At 36.8% G+C, this 17299-nt stretch overlaps 1 protein-coding gene across 3 annotated transcripts in view; it reads right to left on the minus strand.

The window, feature by feature from the left end:
- Positions 1-17299, minus strand: part of LOC145285996 (testis-expressed protein 2-like) — a 281702-nt gene that overhangs the window by 151366 nt on the left and 113037 nt on the right. For all 3 annotated transcript variants that reach the window (XR_013869089.1, XM_080134589.1, XM_080134588.1), the window contains exon 2: positions 4789-6084. Coding sequence is in view for 2 of the 3 variants with exons in the window: in XM_080134589.1 (XP_079990715.1) it covers positions 4789-6045 (1257 nt within the window). In the remaining variant the exon portion in view is untranslated. The remainder of the gene's footprint in view (positions 1-4788; positions 6085-17299) is intronic.

A 17299-nucleotide genomic window follows, 5' to 3' on the forward strand; every position in this document is an offset into this window, starting at 1 on the left:
TCCAACAATACTAGACCATTGTCAGTGCTAAGGCGGTGCCTCACCTCCCAATACTCACGGATTTCGGGCGTAGTGAGAGTACGTGTTTTTGGGAAGCCTTGCTGTATTGTGTCTATTAATTTGTTATATTGTTGATCGCCACGACCTGCTGAACGAATTAGGTCTGGTGATATCATGGCTATATTACTGCTGTCTGCAAATGTTGCTATTAAGGCTGTTGACTCTGTTATGTTGCTTATGTTGTTCGACTCCAGTATATCCATTTGAGAGGGTTTTGTTGGAAATACATCGAGGAGGGCTTGCACCATCTCCACTGGGTGGCGGGAAACTGCATCAGGGCCTCTGTGCTACTTCCCGGGGCAATGCTGTATGGTAAATCTGTATCTCAGGGTCTTTTCCTTTAGTCTAAAGAGCCGGGGGTTTTGAATCTTGCTCAGATCACGATCGCTAAATATCCCCTTCAGAGGTTCATGGTCTGTGACCACTTTGATGTTTGGAGAACCCATGACGAACATACGGCATTTCTCCAATGCCCATGCTATTGCTGCTGCCTCACCCTCTATTGGTGCGTATCTGCGTTCAGCATCCGTGCAAAATCTGCTGCCAGCATATATCAGATGCCAACCTTCGGAACAGCAGATTGGGGCTTTTTCCATGGTACATTGGCAATGTTTTTGTAGGAGTAGGAAGCCCATTCCTTCTTTGCTCCAATCTGGAGCAAGGCAAGTTGCTCTGTCTTTGTCAAATGTTGCTACCCCCTTCTGGACTAAGTGAATTATAACTCGCTTGGAATCTTTGAATGCATCTTCAAGGTTTTGATTCCAAGCAAATTTGGAGTTTTGTTTGACGAGGTCCCGAAAAGGTACCATAACTGGACCCAGTGAATATGCCCAGGCTACTTGGTTGACAGGCCCAAACCATGATCTGGCATCAGTAATTGTCCTTGGGACTGGAAAATCCTGTATCGCTTGTATCATGGACTCAGAAGGGGTCACTCCTGAAGAAGTTATCTGGAGGCCTCCAAATTGTACGACATCCTGACAGAATTAGAATTTGTCGGTGTTGAGCACAATTCCATTCTTAGCACATTGGAGCAGAAAATCGAAGGTATGAAAAAAGGCTCCCTCAATGCTAGAGTCATATAGCAGGGTATCGTCTACTATCTTCACCTTGCGTGGGATATCTTTTATTATCTCATCATATCTGCGAGTGTAAGCATCCCCAGATGCGACATATCCTTGAGGCATCCTAAGATACATGTATCTTCCCCACTCAGTTATGAAGGTGGTTAATGGTTGAGATTCTTTGTCTAAGAGAATCGAGTGGTATCCATCAACAGCGTCTAGGACTGTTTTCTTTGTTCTAGGTGGCACTTGCAGTGCCAACTGGAATGGCGACCCAGTATGGTGGGTTTCTCGCTTGCATTGAGAGTTAAGGTGTTGGTAATCTATTGTTCTCCGTGGATTACCATTCTTTTTGGCAGTTATTACCATAGTACTGCACCAATCAGTAGGCATACCTACGGGTACTGGAGCTATGATACCTTTTTCTACATCCTTCCAAAGGGCTTGTCTTACTGGTTCCTTGAAGTGGAAGGGTACAGGAATTGGGTTATGCTTGGCTTTAGGGATTGCTCCCTCTTTGAGGTGAATGTGGGCAGCTGGGCCGGACATGGCTGAAAATATCCCATCTTTGTTGAATGTCGTTTTGGCAAACTTTTCTAGGAGCCAGCTCTTAAGTTTGCCTATGTTATCTTCTGTTGCGGGAAGAGGGAGGTTTTTGGGGCGATTTGGCAATTGATCTACACACTTTTTAGACTCGGTGTCTACCTCTTCATGTACGTCTGCTAAAGGGTTAGGAAAATGTTTGTGCAATATTCCCACATCGATGCAGGCTGCTCTGCTGAGATAAAGCCGTTGTATGCCCTTGCATATGTAGAGGGCTTGTTTAGTTGTTTTCCCTCTGACCACAAACTCAACTGGTAGCCAACCCTGACACTTGAGTGTGAAACCTCCAACTGTTCGTATGATCTTTCTTGATTGGACAAGACTAATCTCTGTGGGGCCCATTTTGATTAAATGCTTTGGTCCCCCAAGACAAATGGCGGCACCACTGTCGGGAAAAACCTTTAGCGTTGTCCTACAACTCCTAGGGATATTGACAGCTTGCCTGGGATCTGGTTTTGGTGAGAATGGGATTACTGATGCATTTATTTCAGTTAACAGATCACCTTCTGTAGTCATAATGGTGCCCCTCATTTGATCGAATGTGATATGGGCTATGAGTGTATTCATGGGTGCTTCTTGGTCTTCAAAACTTTTTATCACTGCTGGGCGATATTTCTTTGTCCAGCACACTGCTGAGAAATGGTTAAGTTTCCCACAAGTGTTGCACATTTGATTCCATGCCGGACATGTTAAATGGCGGGCACTTGTCCTTGGAGTACCGTGTTGGTGACTACCGCAACCTATGCAGGTTTGACGGGGTTCTTTATCAGCAATGTTCTCGTTGTGAGTAGCAGTAGAGCTAGTGCGAATATTGCCTCTGCTAGTCCGTACAGCACTGTTTTTTTTTTTTTTCGATACATTGACATCCGGACTATAGCTATGTCTGAGGTATCAGTCATTGCGGTTTGGTCCCGTAGTGCAGACTCAAATGCCTCAGCATGACAAATATTTTGGTTGAGAGTTTTTAGCAACCCGGCTTTTGCCAGTAGATCGGTCTGAAGCGTATCATTCGATATCCCTTTGATAAATTGGTCCTTGATGTAAATGTCGGACAGGTCGTGATCGCAGTTGGGGCATGAGAAATTACAGTCTATGGCCGTGGACCTAAGACGAACAAGGTATTGTTGGATGGGTTCATCTTCATGCTGTGATATAGATGCAAATGTCATCCGATGGACCATGGGATTTGATTTTTGAGTTACCAATGCTTCTGTCATCTCTAGCAGCTTGTCTGGGTTGGTGGTGAAGAACTTAGGGTACGTATTTATGATTGCGTTTTGAACGGATTCATCAGCGCAACTGTATAACTGGGTATTGGCCTGAGAAGTTGGCATGTCCGTTATTCTGGTGAATACTTCCCAGTCAATCTGAAATTTTCTGAATTGTTGAGGGGTCATTTCGAGATGAAGTTGGGGAGGCCTGGCAGCTGGTGCCTTAGCATAGGTGGTCTGGGTAGCGGGCTCCTTGGCTTGTCGAAGGATAGACAGAGCTTCTCCCATTGTTGTGATTCCCAATTCTCTTAGCATGGCTCAATCCATTACTTGAAGGTTTTCTTTCCTCAGTTTTTCCTTCACAAAAGTTGCAGCGTAGCTCTTGGCGGAATCGGCAGCAATGCCTGCTTTGAGGAAATAGTCTTCCCAATCTTCTGTTTCGAATCCTGTTCGTAGCGCCATGTTGGATTGTGTAGTGGACTTTCGGTCAGCGTTCAAGTTGTGGATAACTTGACAAAGGCTAAAGTTACTTCTCATGAAAGAGGAGAACTATTTATGGCACAATGGAAGATTCCATTGTGCACACATGGGCCAGTCTATTCTTTGGATTATGATTGGCTGAATCACCTGATTGGATATGCTTGTACATAAATACAAGCCCTCAGTCCAGCTCAATCTGGTGTCTGTCTTGTGCATAAGCTGGACCCTTGGTAAGTGTTGCTGCTATTATTATTATTGTTGTTGTGTGTTATTGACTAACACAGTTCTTTTGATTATTCTACAAACTGTTGGAAATTAGTCATACATTATCTATTATAAATATACTTTCAGCTACATACCTCGAAAAGGTATCTGACAGGGTTGTTACTGTCTTTGTTTTGTACCATATCACTAATTGAAGGCAGTGTTTTTAATGATGCTGGCTGTGAAAAAAAATGTAACGACATAAAAATCTTATGCACGGCATTAAAACAAAATTAAATCTAATGAAGATCTCCGCTATTCCAGTAATTATAGGAGCAACTCGTTAAAAAGAATTTCAATAACTACCTAGCGAATTAGAATTTTAAGATCTCTTAGATGGTGTCTAAAATAGTGGATCAATGTTTGACCTCCAGTAGGATGCCCTGTTCAAAACAAGAAAGATATGCTGAAACAACAAAAAAAAAAAACAAGACTAATATTTTGGTTTAAATTAGATCATATCAGATGTGATTAGGAAAAGATCTTTGTATCAATAATTCATAATTTTCATTTAAATAGAAAGATTCATGTTAAAGATTTTGATAATTTGAAAACAAATTTACACTCAATGTTTTGGATAAATTCCAAAAGAAGCACAACTAAGTCCAGAAACAAATAAGAGATTTTAATGAATTACTTTACAAAACGTGTTACAGCTACTGGAAAAAAACACTTTTTTAATCTCATTGTATTTTTTTTTTTAATTAAGACTAGCCAGTCCAAGAGGATAAAGATAAAGGCGATACTTATCAAGAATCCAATAATGCTATAACAGATTTACAGGCATTTCCAGTTGATGAGAAAATCATCAAAATAAAGTTAGGGTGCAGAAAATGATGAAATGATCAATGTGAGGGTTAGTACAAATCACGATGTTGGATAAGTTAAAAGTTATTCCGATACAATCAACATATAATGACAGCAAGATTTGACGATTCATCAGAGAAATAAAATGGATCTTATTTGGGACCAGAGTTAAACTTTCACTCACCCTTAGTACTTAACAAGGATAACAATCGAATAAAAAGCAATGAAAGCATTTTTAGCAAGTAGAAAAAGTATGAAGTCAAGGAGGAAATGTATGAGAAAAATTAAGATATACTTACTTTGTAAATTTGTATATCATCTTGTTTTGGATCCCTCATTTCTGGTATCAAAAGTGGAGCTAATTGATCAAGGCGAGGTGTTACAGGGCAGCCAGGTCTGGCATTATCTTCATTCCTGTAGGCTGATCTATATACTGAGAGGAAACGTATGTAAAGCATCCATAGAGCTGATGTGATGATAGCACCTGTGATGATACCAGCCACATATGATGGCATAGGAATAATGAGATAACCAAAAAGCAGGACAACAACAGTTAGTAATTTTTGGAGGGGCAATTTTCTCTCTCGGAGGGGTACAGTCTTTTTGGGTGGTGGAGGTGGTGTTGGCTTTTGAACAGGTACGACTTCCTCCTCTACTGTCTGTTTCTTCTCTTCATCTTCAGCATCATAATAAATCCGTCCATCATTATCAATGACTTCCTCCGTCATAAGGTTTGACATGACAATTGGATTTGGATCTAAATTCTTGGGAGGATTCCCCCGAATTCGTTCTCTGATGGTAGAATGAGTTGAATGAGAAGGCGAAGATGTGATTGGTTCAAAAGTAATGCCACTACCACTGCTAACAGTATCGCTATCATCCAAAGGCTCCTCTTCTGGAACACCATCATTTATGAAAAGTTCATCATGAACACTTCCATTTTCTGGAATTACTTCTTCTGTTAACTCTTCAGCCTGCTCAATTTCTGAAAACAGGTCAAGTGAATCAAACACTTGAGATTTGAGGTTGAGAATCTTTGGACTCTGGGACTCAGTGCTCTCGTCAGAATTCTGTTTACGAAGGGGACTTGGACATTTCTCATTCTCATTTTCTGGGCTTGAACTGGATTCACCTGAAAGTTCCTCCCACTTCTTGTGTATCTTCCCTCGAATGTTAGCCAGGAGGGTCTTCTTGTCATCGCGAACATCTCCAGAAAAGGTCTTAAAGGGAGATGTTACAGACTTGGACTCATATTTAGGTGGCAGGGGTGGGGTGCTTTTAGATGGTAATGATGATGAGGATGATGATGATGGTGATACTGCTGCCGCAGCTGAAGATAATGAAGAAGCAAAACTGTGCGTTCTTCGTGTTCTCTCCTCTCTTTCAGGTTTGTCATATTGGCCAGTTAGTATTGTCAGATCCTCATCATCATAATCTTCAAGAGAGCGATACCTGATGGGAAAGCTGGTACCTGATCCAGTTCTTTCTTTTGATTTATCTGTGCCTTGCTTGGAGGCTGAGAACTGAAGAGACACTGGCTCCCTCTTTGAGCTCATTTCATTCTTGAAGCAGTCGAGGATACACAAACACCATTTCTGAAATAAGAAAAATGATTTTCATTCAAATTAATACTATTTAATAAAAGCAATCAGTTATTAATTTCAGGCTTAACTATATATATAAAAGACATCTGTTTGTTTATATGGTTCTCACACTAAAACTCCCATATTAGAATATTTAGAATTTAAGAAAAAAAAGAAAAGTATCGATTCAATATTTTCATAGTAAAGTTTTGTAAAAAAAAAAAATATATCTGTTTATATGAGCACAGAACTTTGTAAATGAAAAATATCTCTACCTATATATAAAAGAACTTTGTAAATGAAAAATATCTCTTCCTATATATAAAAGACACTTTGTAAATGAAAAATATCTCTACCTATATATAAAAGACACTTTGTGTGTGTGAGTTTGAGTTTGTTCCTTATGAACTCCAAAATGACTGGAAGATTTTTTTTTAATTTCACACGAATGTACTTATGTATGTGGGAGTGTTCTTAGATAGTTTTTGTATTGGCAGGCCTCCAATAAGTATCAAAAATCCATAATTGAAAACATCTGATTACATAAGAGTCCGATTTTGACCAAAGTTAACACCCTTATACAATCAAAAATCGCAAGTATATTTGAGAAGTTTCTATCACCACAAAAGCAGAAGGGTCTGGCATATAAAATCTACAGTATGTTCTTTGATAAGACAGGAGCAGGTTTGAAATAAATGTTTGCTTAGAGAACAATTGAACCATGATACTTGACTTTTGCATTTTAATTGAAGCCATGATATAAAAATATTTTTATAAAATCAAGTCTACAGTGAAATGTAGACTACAATAAATTGCTAACTAAGTCAATGCAGAGAGATATGTGAATCTTCCTCCTGGTGCACTGTAGTGGGTCCATGACTAGAGTAGGCATCAATCGATTTGAATGAAAATGGCTAATTTCACCGCTTTCAATGACAATAAAAGTATTGGAAATGTGGAACATTCGTCGACCCTAATTAAACTCCCAGTAATATCGGGTCTCCCTACTATGTAATAATAAATTAATTTCACGATTGAATTCACATAATCCCCCCTCGTACTAAAGTAATAATTTTGATACATTGTCTGGGCTGTTTATTTTATTACAAACACAACAATAAAATAAATCACATTTCATCATTTTTCATATTCTTGGATATGTTACTAATTTCGACAATCATTTTTAATGATTTAACCAACATAATCGTGCTTCTCTTACTGAAATATCAACCTTGAGACATTGTCTGGCTGGTGATTTCATTACAAACACACCAATCAAATAACTCACACTTCAACACGTTTCATAATTCTTGGATATGTTACTAATGTCGACAGTAATTTTTCATAAAATAACCCACATAATTCCCCTCTTACTAAAGTAATAACTTTGAGACATTGTCTGGCTGGTTATTTCATTACAATCAAATAACTCATATTTCATCATTTTCATAATTCTTGGATATGTTACTAATTTCAATAATAATTTTTCTTGATTTAACCCGAAGTATAGCCCCGCTCTTACTAAAATAATAACTTTGATACATAATCTGGGATGTCTATTTCATTACAAAAACACCAATCAAATAACACAAATTTCATAATTTTTTGTAATTCTTGGATATGTTACTAATTTCCAATCATTTTTATGATTTAACCCACATAATAAACCCCCTCTTTCTAAAATAATAAATTTGAGACTTTATCTGGGCTGTTTGTTTCATTATAACACAAATCAAAAAACTTTTATTTCATCACTTTTCAGAATTCTTGAATATGTTACTAATTTCGACAATCATTTTTCACGATTTAACCCACAAAATCCCCTTCCACTTAAAAAAAAAATAACTTTGAGACGTTATCTGGCTGGTTATTTCATTCCATATACACCAATCTAATAAATCATATTTCACCGTTTTTATAATTCTTGGATATGTTACTAATTTCGACATTCATTTTTCTTGATTTATCCCAAAATACTCCCCTCCCTCTTACAAAAATCATAACTTTGAGATATTGTGTGGCTGGTTGTTTCATTACAAACACACCAATCGAATAACTCACATTTCATCATTTTTCATAATTCTTGGATATGTTACTAATTCCTACAATTATTTTTCTTGATTTAACCCCCATAATCCCCTTACAAAACTAATAACTTTGAGACACTGTCTCGGCTGGTTATTTCATTACAAACACACAAATAAGATAAATTACATGACATCATTTTTCATAATTCTTGGATATGTTAATAATTCGACCATCATTTTTCATGATTTAACCCACATAATCCCCTTCCTCTTACTAAATTGATAACTTTGCTACATCGATCTAGATAAAGCATTTTGTATTTCCAAGTAGTCACCCATCTGATAATGACCAGACTCCATGTTGCTTAATTTTAGTGATCTGCATAAATAATTTGGTAATCCCAAGTCGTCACCAATCATAGAATGACCAACCTCATTGTTGCTTAACTTAATGATCTACATAAAGCATTTTGTATTCCCAAGTAGTCACCCATCTTAGAATGACCAACTTCATTGTTGCTTAACTTTGGTTATCTACACAAAGCATTTTGTATTCCCAATAGCCACCCATTTGTTAATAACAAAGACAATGTTGCTTAACTTTGTTGATTTACATAAAGCATTTTGCATTTTCAAGTAGTTACCCATCTGATTATGACCAGATTCCATGTTGCTTAACTTTGTTGATCTACATAAAGCATTTGATATTCCCAAGTAAACACCAATCCGATAATGACCAAGACAATATCACTTAACTTTGGTGATCTACATAAAGTATTTGGTATTTCCAAGTAGATACCTATCTGATAATGACCAGTCTACATTTTGCTTAACTTGGTTGATCTGCATAAAGCATTTGGTATCTTCAAGTAGTCACCCATCTGATAGTGACCAGACTCCATGTTGCTTAACTTTGATGATCTTCATAAAGCATTTGGTATTCCCAAGTTGTCACTCATATGATAATGACCAGACTATGTTGCTTAACTTTAGTGATACACATAATTATTCTTTATTCCCAAGTAGTCACCCATCTGAAATGACCAAGAGAATGTTGCTTAACTTTGGTGATTTACAAAAAGCATTTGGTATTCCCAAGTAGTCACTATCCGATAATGACAAAGATAATGTTGCTGAACTTTGATGAATTACATAAAGCATTTGGTATTTCCAAATAGTCACCCACCTGAAAAATGAGCAAGACAATGTTTTTTGTTTTTTTTTTACATAGGCATCACCACTTATCAAGGCCCAGAGGTCACTCAAGGATAAGGGTTAAAGAGTGTACAGTAGAAATTGGACAACATAGTAATCATTAGTAATGAAAATTTGGTAAATTTGATAACTTATACAGAACGGCTCATCAAGAACTTATTTACGTTAGACTTGAAGACAACCATATTGTAGTCAGCCGGAAAGCAGGAAAACGGAAGACAATTCCACAGGCGTGCAGTTCTAAGAAAGAAGCTTTGTTCATGGAATCTACGTTTAGGTTTAGGCACAGATAGAGTGGGGGGAATTATTGATAGTGTGTACAGCTAGACGAGTGTTTCTTGTGAAATTTTGGCGAGGGGGGACCATAGATTGAAGCTCAGTCAAACACTTTCCATGAAAATAACGATACATCAGAGACAAACTCGCAACATCTCTTCTGTGAGAAAGGGGTTGCAAGGAAGAGAAAAGGACATCTCCTACGAGGCTATGAAGTCTATTTTGAACTCTATCAAGGCAGGACAAGTCCTTTCTAGCAGCTCCTGCCCAGATGTGGCAACAGTATTCCATCCTTGGACGTACCTGGCTCTTATATAGATAGAGAATAGCATCAGCAGTGAGATATCTACCGGATCAATAGAAAGATCCCACCATTTTTCCAGCGGCCTTGGCAACAGATTTGATGTACGTGTTCTATTTAAGATCAGGAGTAATGGTCAAGCCAAGAAGCTTGTCAAAACTTGAGGCCTCCTGAAGACGAGAGCCATTCATTTCAATTGATGCCAGATGTGGATCAGAATATTGATGATGTAAAGAGAGAAGCTTGGTTTTAGATACATTAAAAGTAACAAGCCACTCCTTTCCCCATTGTACTACGTGCTCAAGATCAGAGGAGAGAGAATTGGAGAGAACTTGGTCGTTTACTGTCTTAGATGTGCTACCATAAATGGTAGTGTCGTCAGCATAAATGTCTACAAATGATGCAAGGATGTGATTTGGAAGATCATTAATGTAGATCAGGAAAAGAGTTGGGCCCAGGATGGACCCCTGAGGGACACCGGCATTAATACTGTGAGCTTCTGATTTTTGCCCCTCAACTACTACTACCTATCAGAAAGAAATGATTTAATAATTGAGAAGACATTTCCAGCTATACCATAGCTGGAGATCTTGTGAAGTAAACCTTTATGCCATACCCTATCAAAGGCCTTAGATATGTCAAGAGCAATTGCCCTAGAAAGGTTGTCTCCGTCGAGAGATTTGCTAATCCTATGAGATATAACTGTAAGCACATCTGCTGTAGATCTAGCAGAACGGAAACCATAGTCACCAATTTGTTGATGACCAAGACAATGTTGCTTAACTTTAGAGATCTATAAAAAACATTTGGTATTCCCAAGTAGTCACTCATCTGATAATGCCCTAGACAATGTTGCTTAACTTTGGTGATCTACATAAAGCATTTGGTATTCCCAAGTAGTAACCAATCTTCAAAATTGTCAAATTTGACCTATAGTGTAGAAGCACCTTCAAAATTGTCAAGTCCAACCCATACTGCACAAGACCTTCAAAATCGTCAAATCGGACCTATACTGCACAAGCATCTTCAAAATTGTTGAATCGAACCTACACAACAGAAGCACCTTCAAAAATTTTTCAAATCGGACCTATACTGCACAAGCACCTTCAAAATTTTGCAAATCCGACCTATTACTACACAAGCACTTTAAAATTTTGCAAATCGGACCTATACTGCACAAGCGCCTTCAAAAATAATAATAGGACCTATACTGCACAATGACCTTCAAAATTTTGCAAATCGGACCTATACTGCACAAGCGCCTTCAAAAATAATAATAGGACCTATACTGCACAATGACCTTCAAAATTGTCAAATCGGACCTATACTGCACAAGTGCCTTCAAAAATAATAATAGGACCTATACTGCACAATGACCTTCAAAATAGTCAAATCGGACCTATACTGCACAAGCGCCTTCAAAAATAATAATAGGACCCATACTGCACAATGACCTCCAAAATTGTCAAATCGGGCCTATACTGCACAAGCGCCTTCAAAAATAATAATAGGACCTATACTGCACAATGACCTTCAAAATTGTCAAATCGGACCTATACTGCACAAGCGCCTTCAAAAATAATAATAGGACCCATACTGCACAATGACCTCCAAAATTGTCAAATCGGGCCTATACTGCACAAGCGCCTTCAAAAATAATAATAGGACCCATACTGCACAATGACCTTCAAAATTGTCAAATCGGACCTATACTGCCCAAGCGCCTTCAAAAATAATAATAGGACCCATACTGCACAATGACCTCCAAAATTGTCAAATCGGGCCTATACTGCACAAGTGCCTTCAAAAATAATAATAGGACCTATACTGCACAATGACCTTCAAAATTGTCAAATCGGACCTATACTGCACAAGCGCCTTCAAAAATAATAATAGGACCCATACTGCACAATGACCTCCAAAATTGTCAAATCGGGCCTATACTGCACAAGCGCCTTCAAAAATAATAATAGGACCTATACTGCACAATGACCTTCAAAATTGTCAAATCGGACCTATACTGCACAAGCGCCTTCAAAAATAATAATAGGACCCATACTGCACAATGACCTTCAAAATTGTCAAATCGGACCTTTTACACACATTGATCACCACTTATCAAGGCCCGGAAGCCACTCACGGATAAGGGTTATTGCAAGTACATTACGTTAGTGTGGAGATTTGATGAAGTGTTTAATTAAGGGGGCGGTTCATTAGGAATTTGTTAACATTGGACTTGAAGACATCCAAGTTGTAGTCCGGAGGGAAGCAGGCAGACGGAACAGAGTTCCACAGGGGTGCAGTTCTAAGAAAGAAGATTTGTTCATGGAATCCGCATTTTGATTTAGGCACACATATAGAGTGGGGGAAATTTTTCACAGTGGATTCAGCTAGACGGGTGTTTTTCGTGAAAGATTGGCAAGGAGGGACCAGAGATTGGAGTTCAGACGAGCACCTGCCATGAAAATAACGATAAAACAAGGATAGGCTCGCAACGTCTCTTCTGTGGGAGAGAGGTTGCAGGGTAGAGAAAAGGGCATCCCCCACTAAGCCACAAAGTCTATTTTGTACTCTGTCAAGGCATGATAGGCTGTTTTTGGCCGCTCCTGCCCAGATATGGCAACAGTATTCCATCCTTGGACGTACTTGGCTTTTATATAGATAGAGAATTGCATCAGTAGTGAGATATCTTCTGGAGCGGTAGAAGGATCCCACCATCTTTCAGCGACCTTGGCAACAGACTTGATGTACGTGTCCCATTTCAGATCAGGAGTAAAGGTCAAATCCAGAAGCTTGTCAAAATACGGGGCCTCACCCAGACGAGAGCAGGGGACGGATCTCTAGTGCAAAAACGTTAAGTATTTTTATTTTTTATTTTCTAAACTAATCCTAAATGTTTTATGTTACATTGTTTTTAAACTTGTTTTTCGTGTTTATGTATTTTGTCTGTATTTCTCCTGTCTTTTTGTCTGTATTCCGTTTTATCCGTCCCCCCTCCTGCTACAAAGCTAAACGATAAAAACAAACAAAATGCCGGCAACTAACGATAAAAGAAAAATGCCGGAAATTATTCTCTAGAGTAGATAAACTTAGGACTTTATTTAAGTAGTATACTTAATATATACTATTACTGCAAGCTTGCCTGTATTGAAAATACTTGCTTCTTACTGGCAAATCAAACAATCTAATATAGTTAGCCTTATGTTCAAGTACATTCGAAATATAATACAGTGCAAAGAAACAGTTACTCATGAAAACGAACCTCCTAAATTAAAACCTTGAATAATTATTTAAACTCGAACGTAAATTAATATTAAATTACAAATTGATAATAGTTAATTATTGGATTTTAATCAATTATAAGATGAAACTCTAATGATTCAAACTAGATAGATAACGGACCTATACTGCACAAGCACCTTAAAATTTTTTGAAATACGACCTATACTGCACAAGACACTTCAAAATTGTCGAATAGGACCTATACAGCACAAGCACCTTTGAAATTATCAAATCGGACCTATACTGCACAATGACCTTCAAAAGTGTCAAATCGACCCTATACAGCACAAGCACCTTCAAAAGTATCAAATCTGACCTATACTGCACAAGCACCGTCCAAATTTTGCAAATCCGACTTATACCGCACAAGCACTTTCAAATTTTTCAAATCGGACCTATACTGCACAAGCACGTTAAAATTTTTCAAATCAGACCTATACTGCACAAGTCCCTTAAAATTTTTCAAATCGGAACTATACTGCGCACCTTCAAAATTATCAAATAGGACCTATAGTGCACAATAACCTTAAAAATTGTCAAATCCGACTTATACTGCACAAGCACCTTCAAAATTTTGGCAAATCGGACCTATACTGCCCAAGCACCTTTGAATTTGTCAAATCCGACCTATACTGCACAATATTTTTAAAATCGGACCTATAATGCACAAGCACCTTCAAAATTTTGCAAATCCGACCTATACTACACAAGTACTTTAAAATTTTGCAAATCGGACCTATACTGCCCAAGCACCTTCAAAATTGGCAAATCGGACCTACACTGCACAAGCGCCTTCAAAAATAATAATAGGACCTATACTGCACAATGACCTTCAAAATTGTCAAATCGGACCTATACTGCACAAGCACCTTCAAAAGTGTCAAAAGGTTAGTTAATTTTTCTTTTTTTTTTTTCATTTTTCTTAAACTTTTTCTTCTAGGGGATGGGACATCCAACTACCCCTATTTTAGTGAGTCCAACCAAGAGATCTTTTCAGGATTCTAGCCGTCCCTTTCAGTGCAATCGTTTGTATTTCACTTGCACTTGGTTCACCGGGTATGCTTGCTATGTACTTTTTAAAGTTCTTTTTCATAAGCCCAGTTGGTCCTATGATGACTGGTATAATTGAAACGTCTTTTAATTTCCAATTTCATTTCATATCATACATAAGTCCTTGTGTCATAGGAGAACATATTCTCTCCTATGATTGGATTAAGAAATATATAAATATTTCTTATAATATATAAATATGTTTATTGATATATTAATTAAAACATAAAGACGTTTCTAGAATGTCGTTATTCATAAAAATAAATAATAATCGGCGTCTATAAATATAAAAAGGCGTAGAACGCCTTTTTGCTCCTTTTTTGAGTCTCTAGAAGGTTCCAGGAAGTTCCTTTTAAAACTTATATAAAAGAAACGCTATTGGTGGGTAAAGTCAGTTCGTGACATATTTTGGGATGCAAAAAGAGGCAACCAACGTCCGAATTCCGGCTTCCACATAAGGCCGTAAAAACAAAAACCTCACTGAAGAACTGGCTGTTTGGATTCTGGTAAAGTTTTTATCTATTCTTTGAGTTTGTTGACCGAAACACATATACATATAAAAATACACTAAACAAAACATTTCAAAACAATACATTAAGAATTACGATCTTTATGATCTAAGGGAGACAATTTATTAGCGAGTTGTCGCCCTTCAAACATGGTAATCTTTTCTTTTGTTTTTTCTTGTTAATTTATTTTTAAATAAATTTCTTTTTCGTTAAATCTTTTTCTTTTGTTTTAATTTTATTACATGTGGGTGCTGATAAATCCCTAGACCATACGAGCTATGATCGGCACACATATGCAATACCTTGATACTTTGTTATCTTTTCCCTCTCAGCTCTGTTAAGCCCTGTATCATTGGGTACACTGACCTCTATTACGGTCGCTTTTTTGTTTGCTCTGTCCCAAATCACTATATCTGGTTTAACAGCTGCGTTTTCTAGATATGTAGCAGTAGGGATTATGTAGTCATAGTGAATAGTGTAGTTGTCATTCCCAACTGTTCGTTCGGGTATATGTTCCCAGGATTTTTTACTACACTGAATGTTGAGTTTCTTATATATCTTCCAGTGAAGGTATTTGCAAACTCCGTTATGGCGATCTGTATAATAACCATCTCCAAGTAGGACTTTGCAACCAGAAATCAGGTGGCCCACACTCTCAACCTTAGTGTTACAGAACCTGCATTTATTATTGTTGCTTAGACCACACATCTTTTTGAAGGCGTTTGTCATGAGGCCCTGGTCTTGTGCAGTCAATATCAACCTCTCTTGGTCGTAATGGAGGGATCCTCTTTTGAGCCAGTCCAGGGAACCATCCCTATCAATATATTCTTGGGATATTTCAGTCGGTAGGTATTTTGCCCGTTTATGGTTGGTCCATTCTTCTGTTTTAACACTATGGAACTGGCTAGTGTATTTTTGGCTAGTTAATTTCAGAGTGGTGACAGATGTGAGTGACAAAGTATGCTCCTAACTTTCATGACCGCGGCATCAAAAGAAGCTGGCAAAAGTGCATTGAGGATAGTGGTGACTATGTACAAAAATAAATTCTGGAGCATAAAAGGTTTCTTGTTTTAATGGTACCACTCCTGTCTTTATAGCTTTTCAATGTTTTAGTTTTTACTTAAAAAATAGGAGACCTTAGTTTTGGAACAACTCTTAAGATTGTGAAGGTACTTGTATTTAAGATTTTGGTGAATAAGGGGTTACTCATATTTTTGTTCTTTAATCATGTGAGTATTGAAAAGGAATAGAAAAAGATGAATTTATCTTCTATTAATTTTGAAACCAAATATATGGTTAGAGCTTCTGCATTGAAAATTTCTTAGTTTTCAAATTCATCATGAGATATAACTTCTTTATCATGAGATATAACGTTTTTGTAACTTTAAAGAACAAAACCAATTGGTTTTGTTCTTTAAAGTTGTCAAATATATAAAATGGTTGTTTTAATTTTCAGGATGTAGTTTGAAAAATTATTGAGTAGTGAATGGAGCTCGAGTTCAATTCCAGTTTATTGACATGGTAACTAAATGACCGAATGGCATTAATACTTATTTTCTAATAATGTTTTTTTTTATTTTTATTTTAATACTTATTTTCTGATTATAATTAGGTATCCCAAACCAAAATTTTGTTTTCATTATATCTATAAAAAAAAAAAAAAAAAAAAAAAAAAAAAAAAAAAAAAAGAAGACTTTTGTAAACCATAAACAAAAATACCAAATTTATTTTGGTAGCTCAATTAGCCATCAAGTTAGGATCATTCAAACTTTGTCGGAAAGTTGAAAATTTGCTATCATGGTCCAAAAGCCAAATTTGAAATGTAAGCTACTAACAAGTGAAAAATCCTTATAAATGTAATGTCATCTTATGGTAAATGAAAATTAATACTAATGAAAGCAATAATTATTAGATGGAACCAGCCTAAACACTAAGCAAAATCCCACTACCTACGGGGGGGGGGGGGCAAATATGACATGGAAATGCAACTTTGACTGTTCATATCAATTTCATTTCAATAGCTAATGTATTGAATCTTCTTAGTATGATTCATAACACATTAGAGATCAAGATAATTTTTTCTTTTAATCATAAATTGATAAAACCACTCAATTGTGGACCATGTAAAAGCAGTCGAACAGACAATTTAGTGAAAAGGGCAAAAAAAAAAAAAAGGTTTAAAAAAAATGAGTCAAAAGTATACATTATTGAAATTGCTGTAAAAATGTAACCATTGGAAGTAGAAGCTTAAAACTTTGCAACTTTACTCATTTTTGGGTGAGGAATTCCAAAAAATGTTTGCCTTGTTTCTAATAACAAAAATTTTTGCCACAGAAATATTTTTACTTTGCGAATTTAAACTCACCAAAAATGGACAGACAACAATAAGATTTAGAAATTTGTTATACAAAAAGTCACAAGTCATTTTTTTTTCAAGCATTGAAAAACTTTCAACATAAAAGACAAGTAAACAAGACATTTTATATTTTTTTATTTTATCTTACTACAATTCCTTTCCTTATTGATTTTTTCTCAAAATTCTTTAATAAGTTTCTGCTATGGTAGAT

The sequence above is a fragment of the Euprymna scolopes genome, chromosome 10 (assembly GCF_053919585.1).
Source record: "Euprymna scolopes isolate OS-2025 chromosome 10, ASM5391958v1, whole genome shotgun sequence".
In the NCBI taxonomy this organism is placed as follows: domain Eukaryota; kingdom Metazoa; phylum Mollusca; class Cephalopoda; order Sepiida; family Sepiolidae; genus Euprymna; species Euprymna scolopes.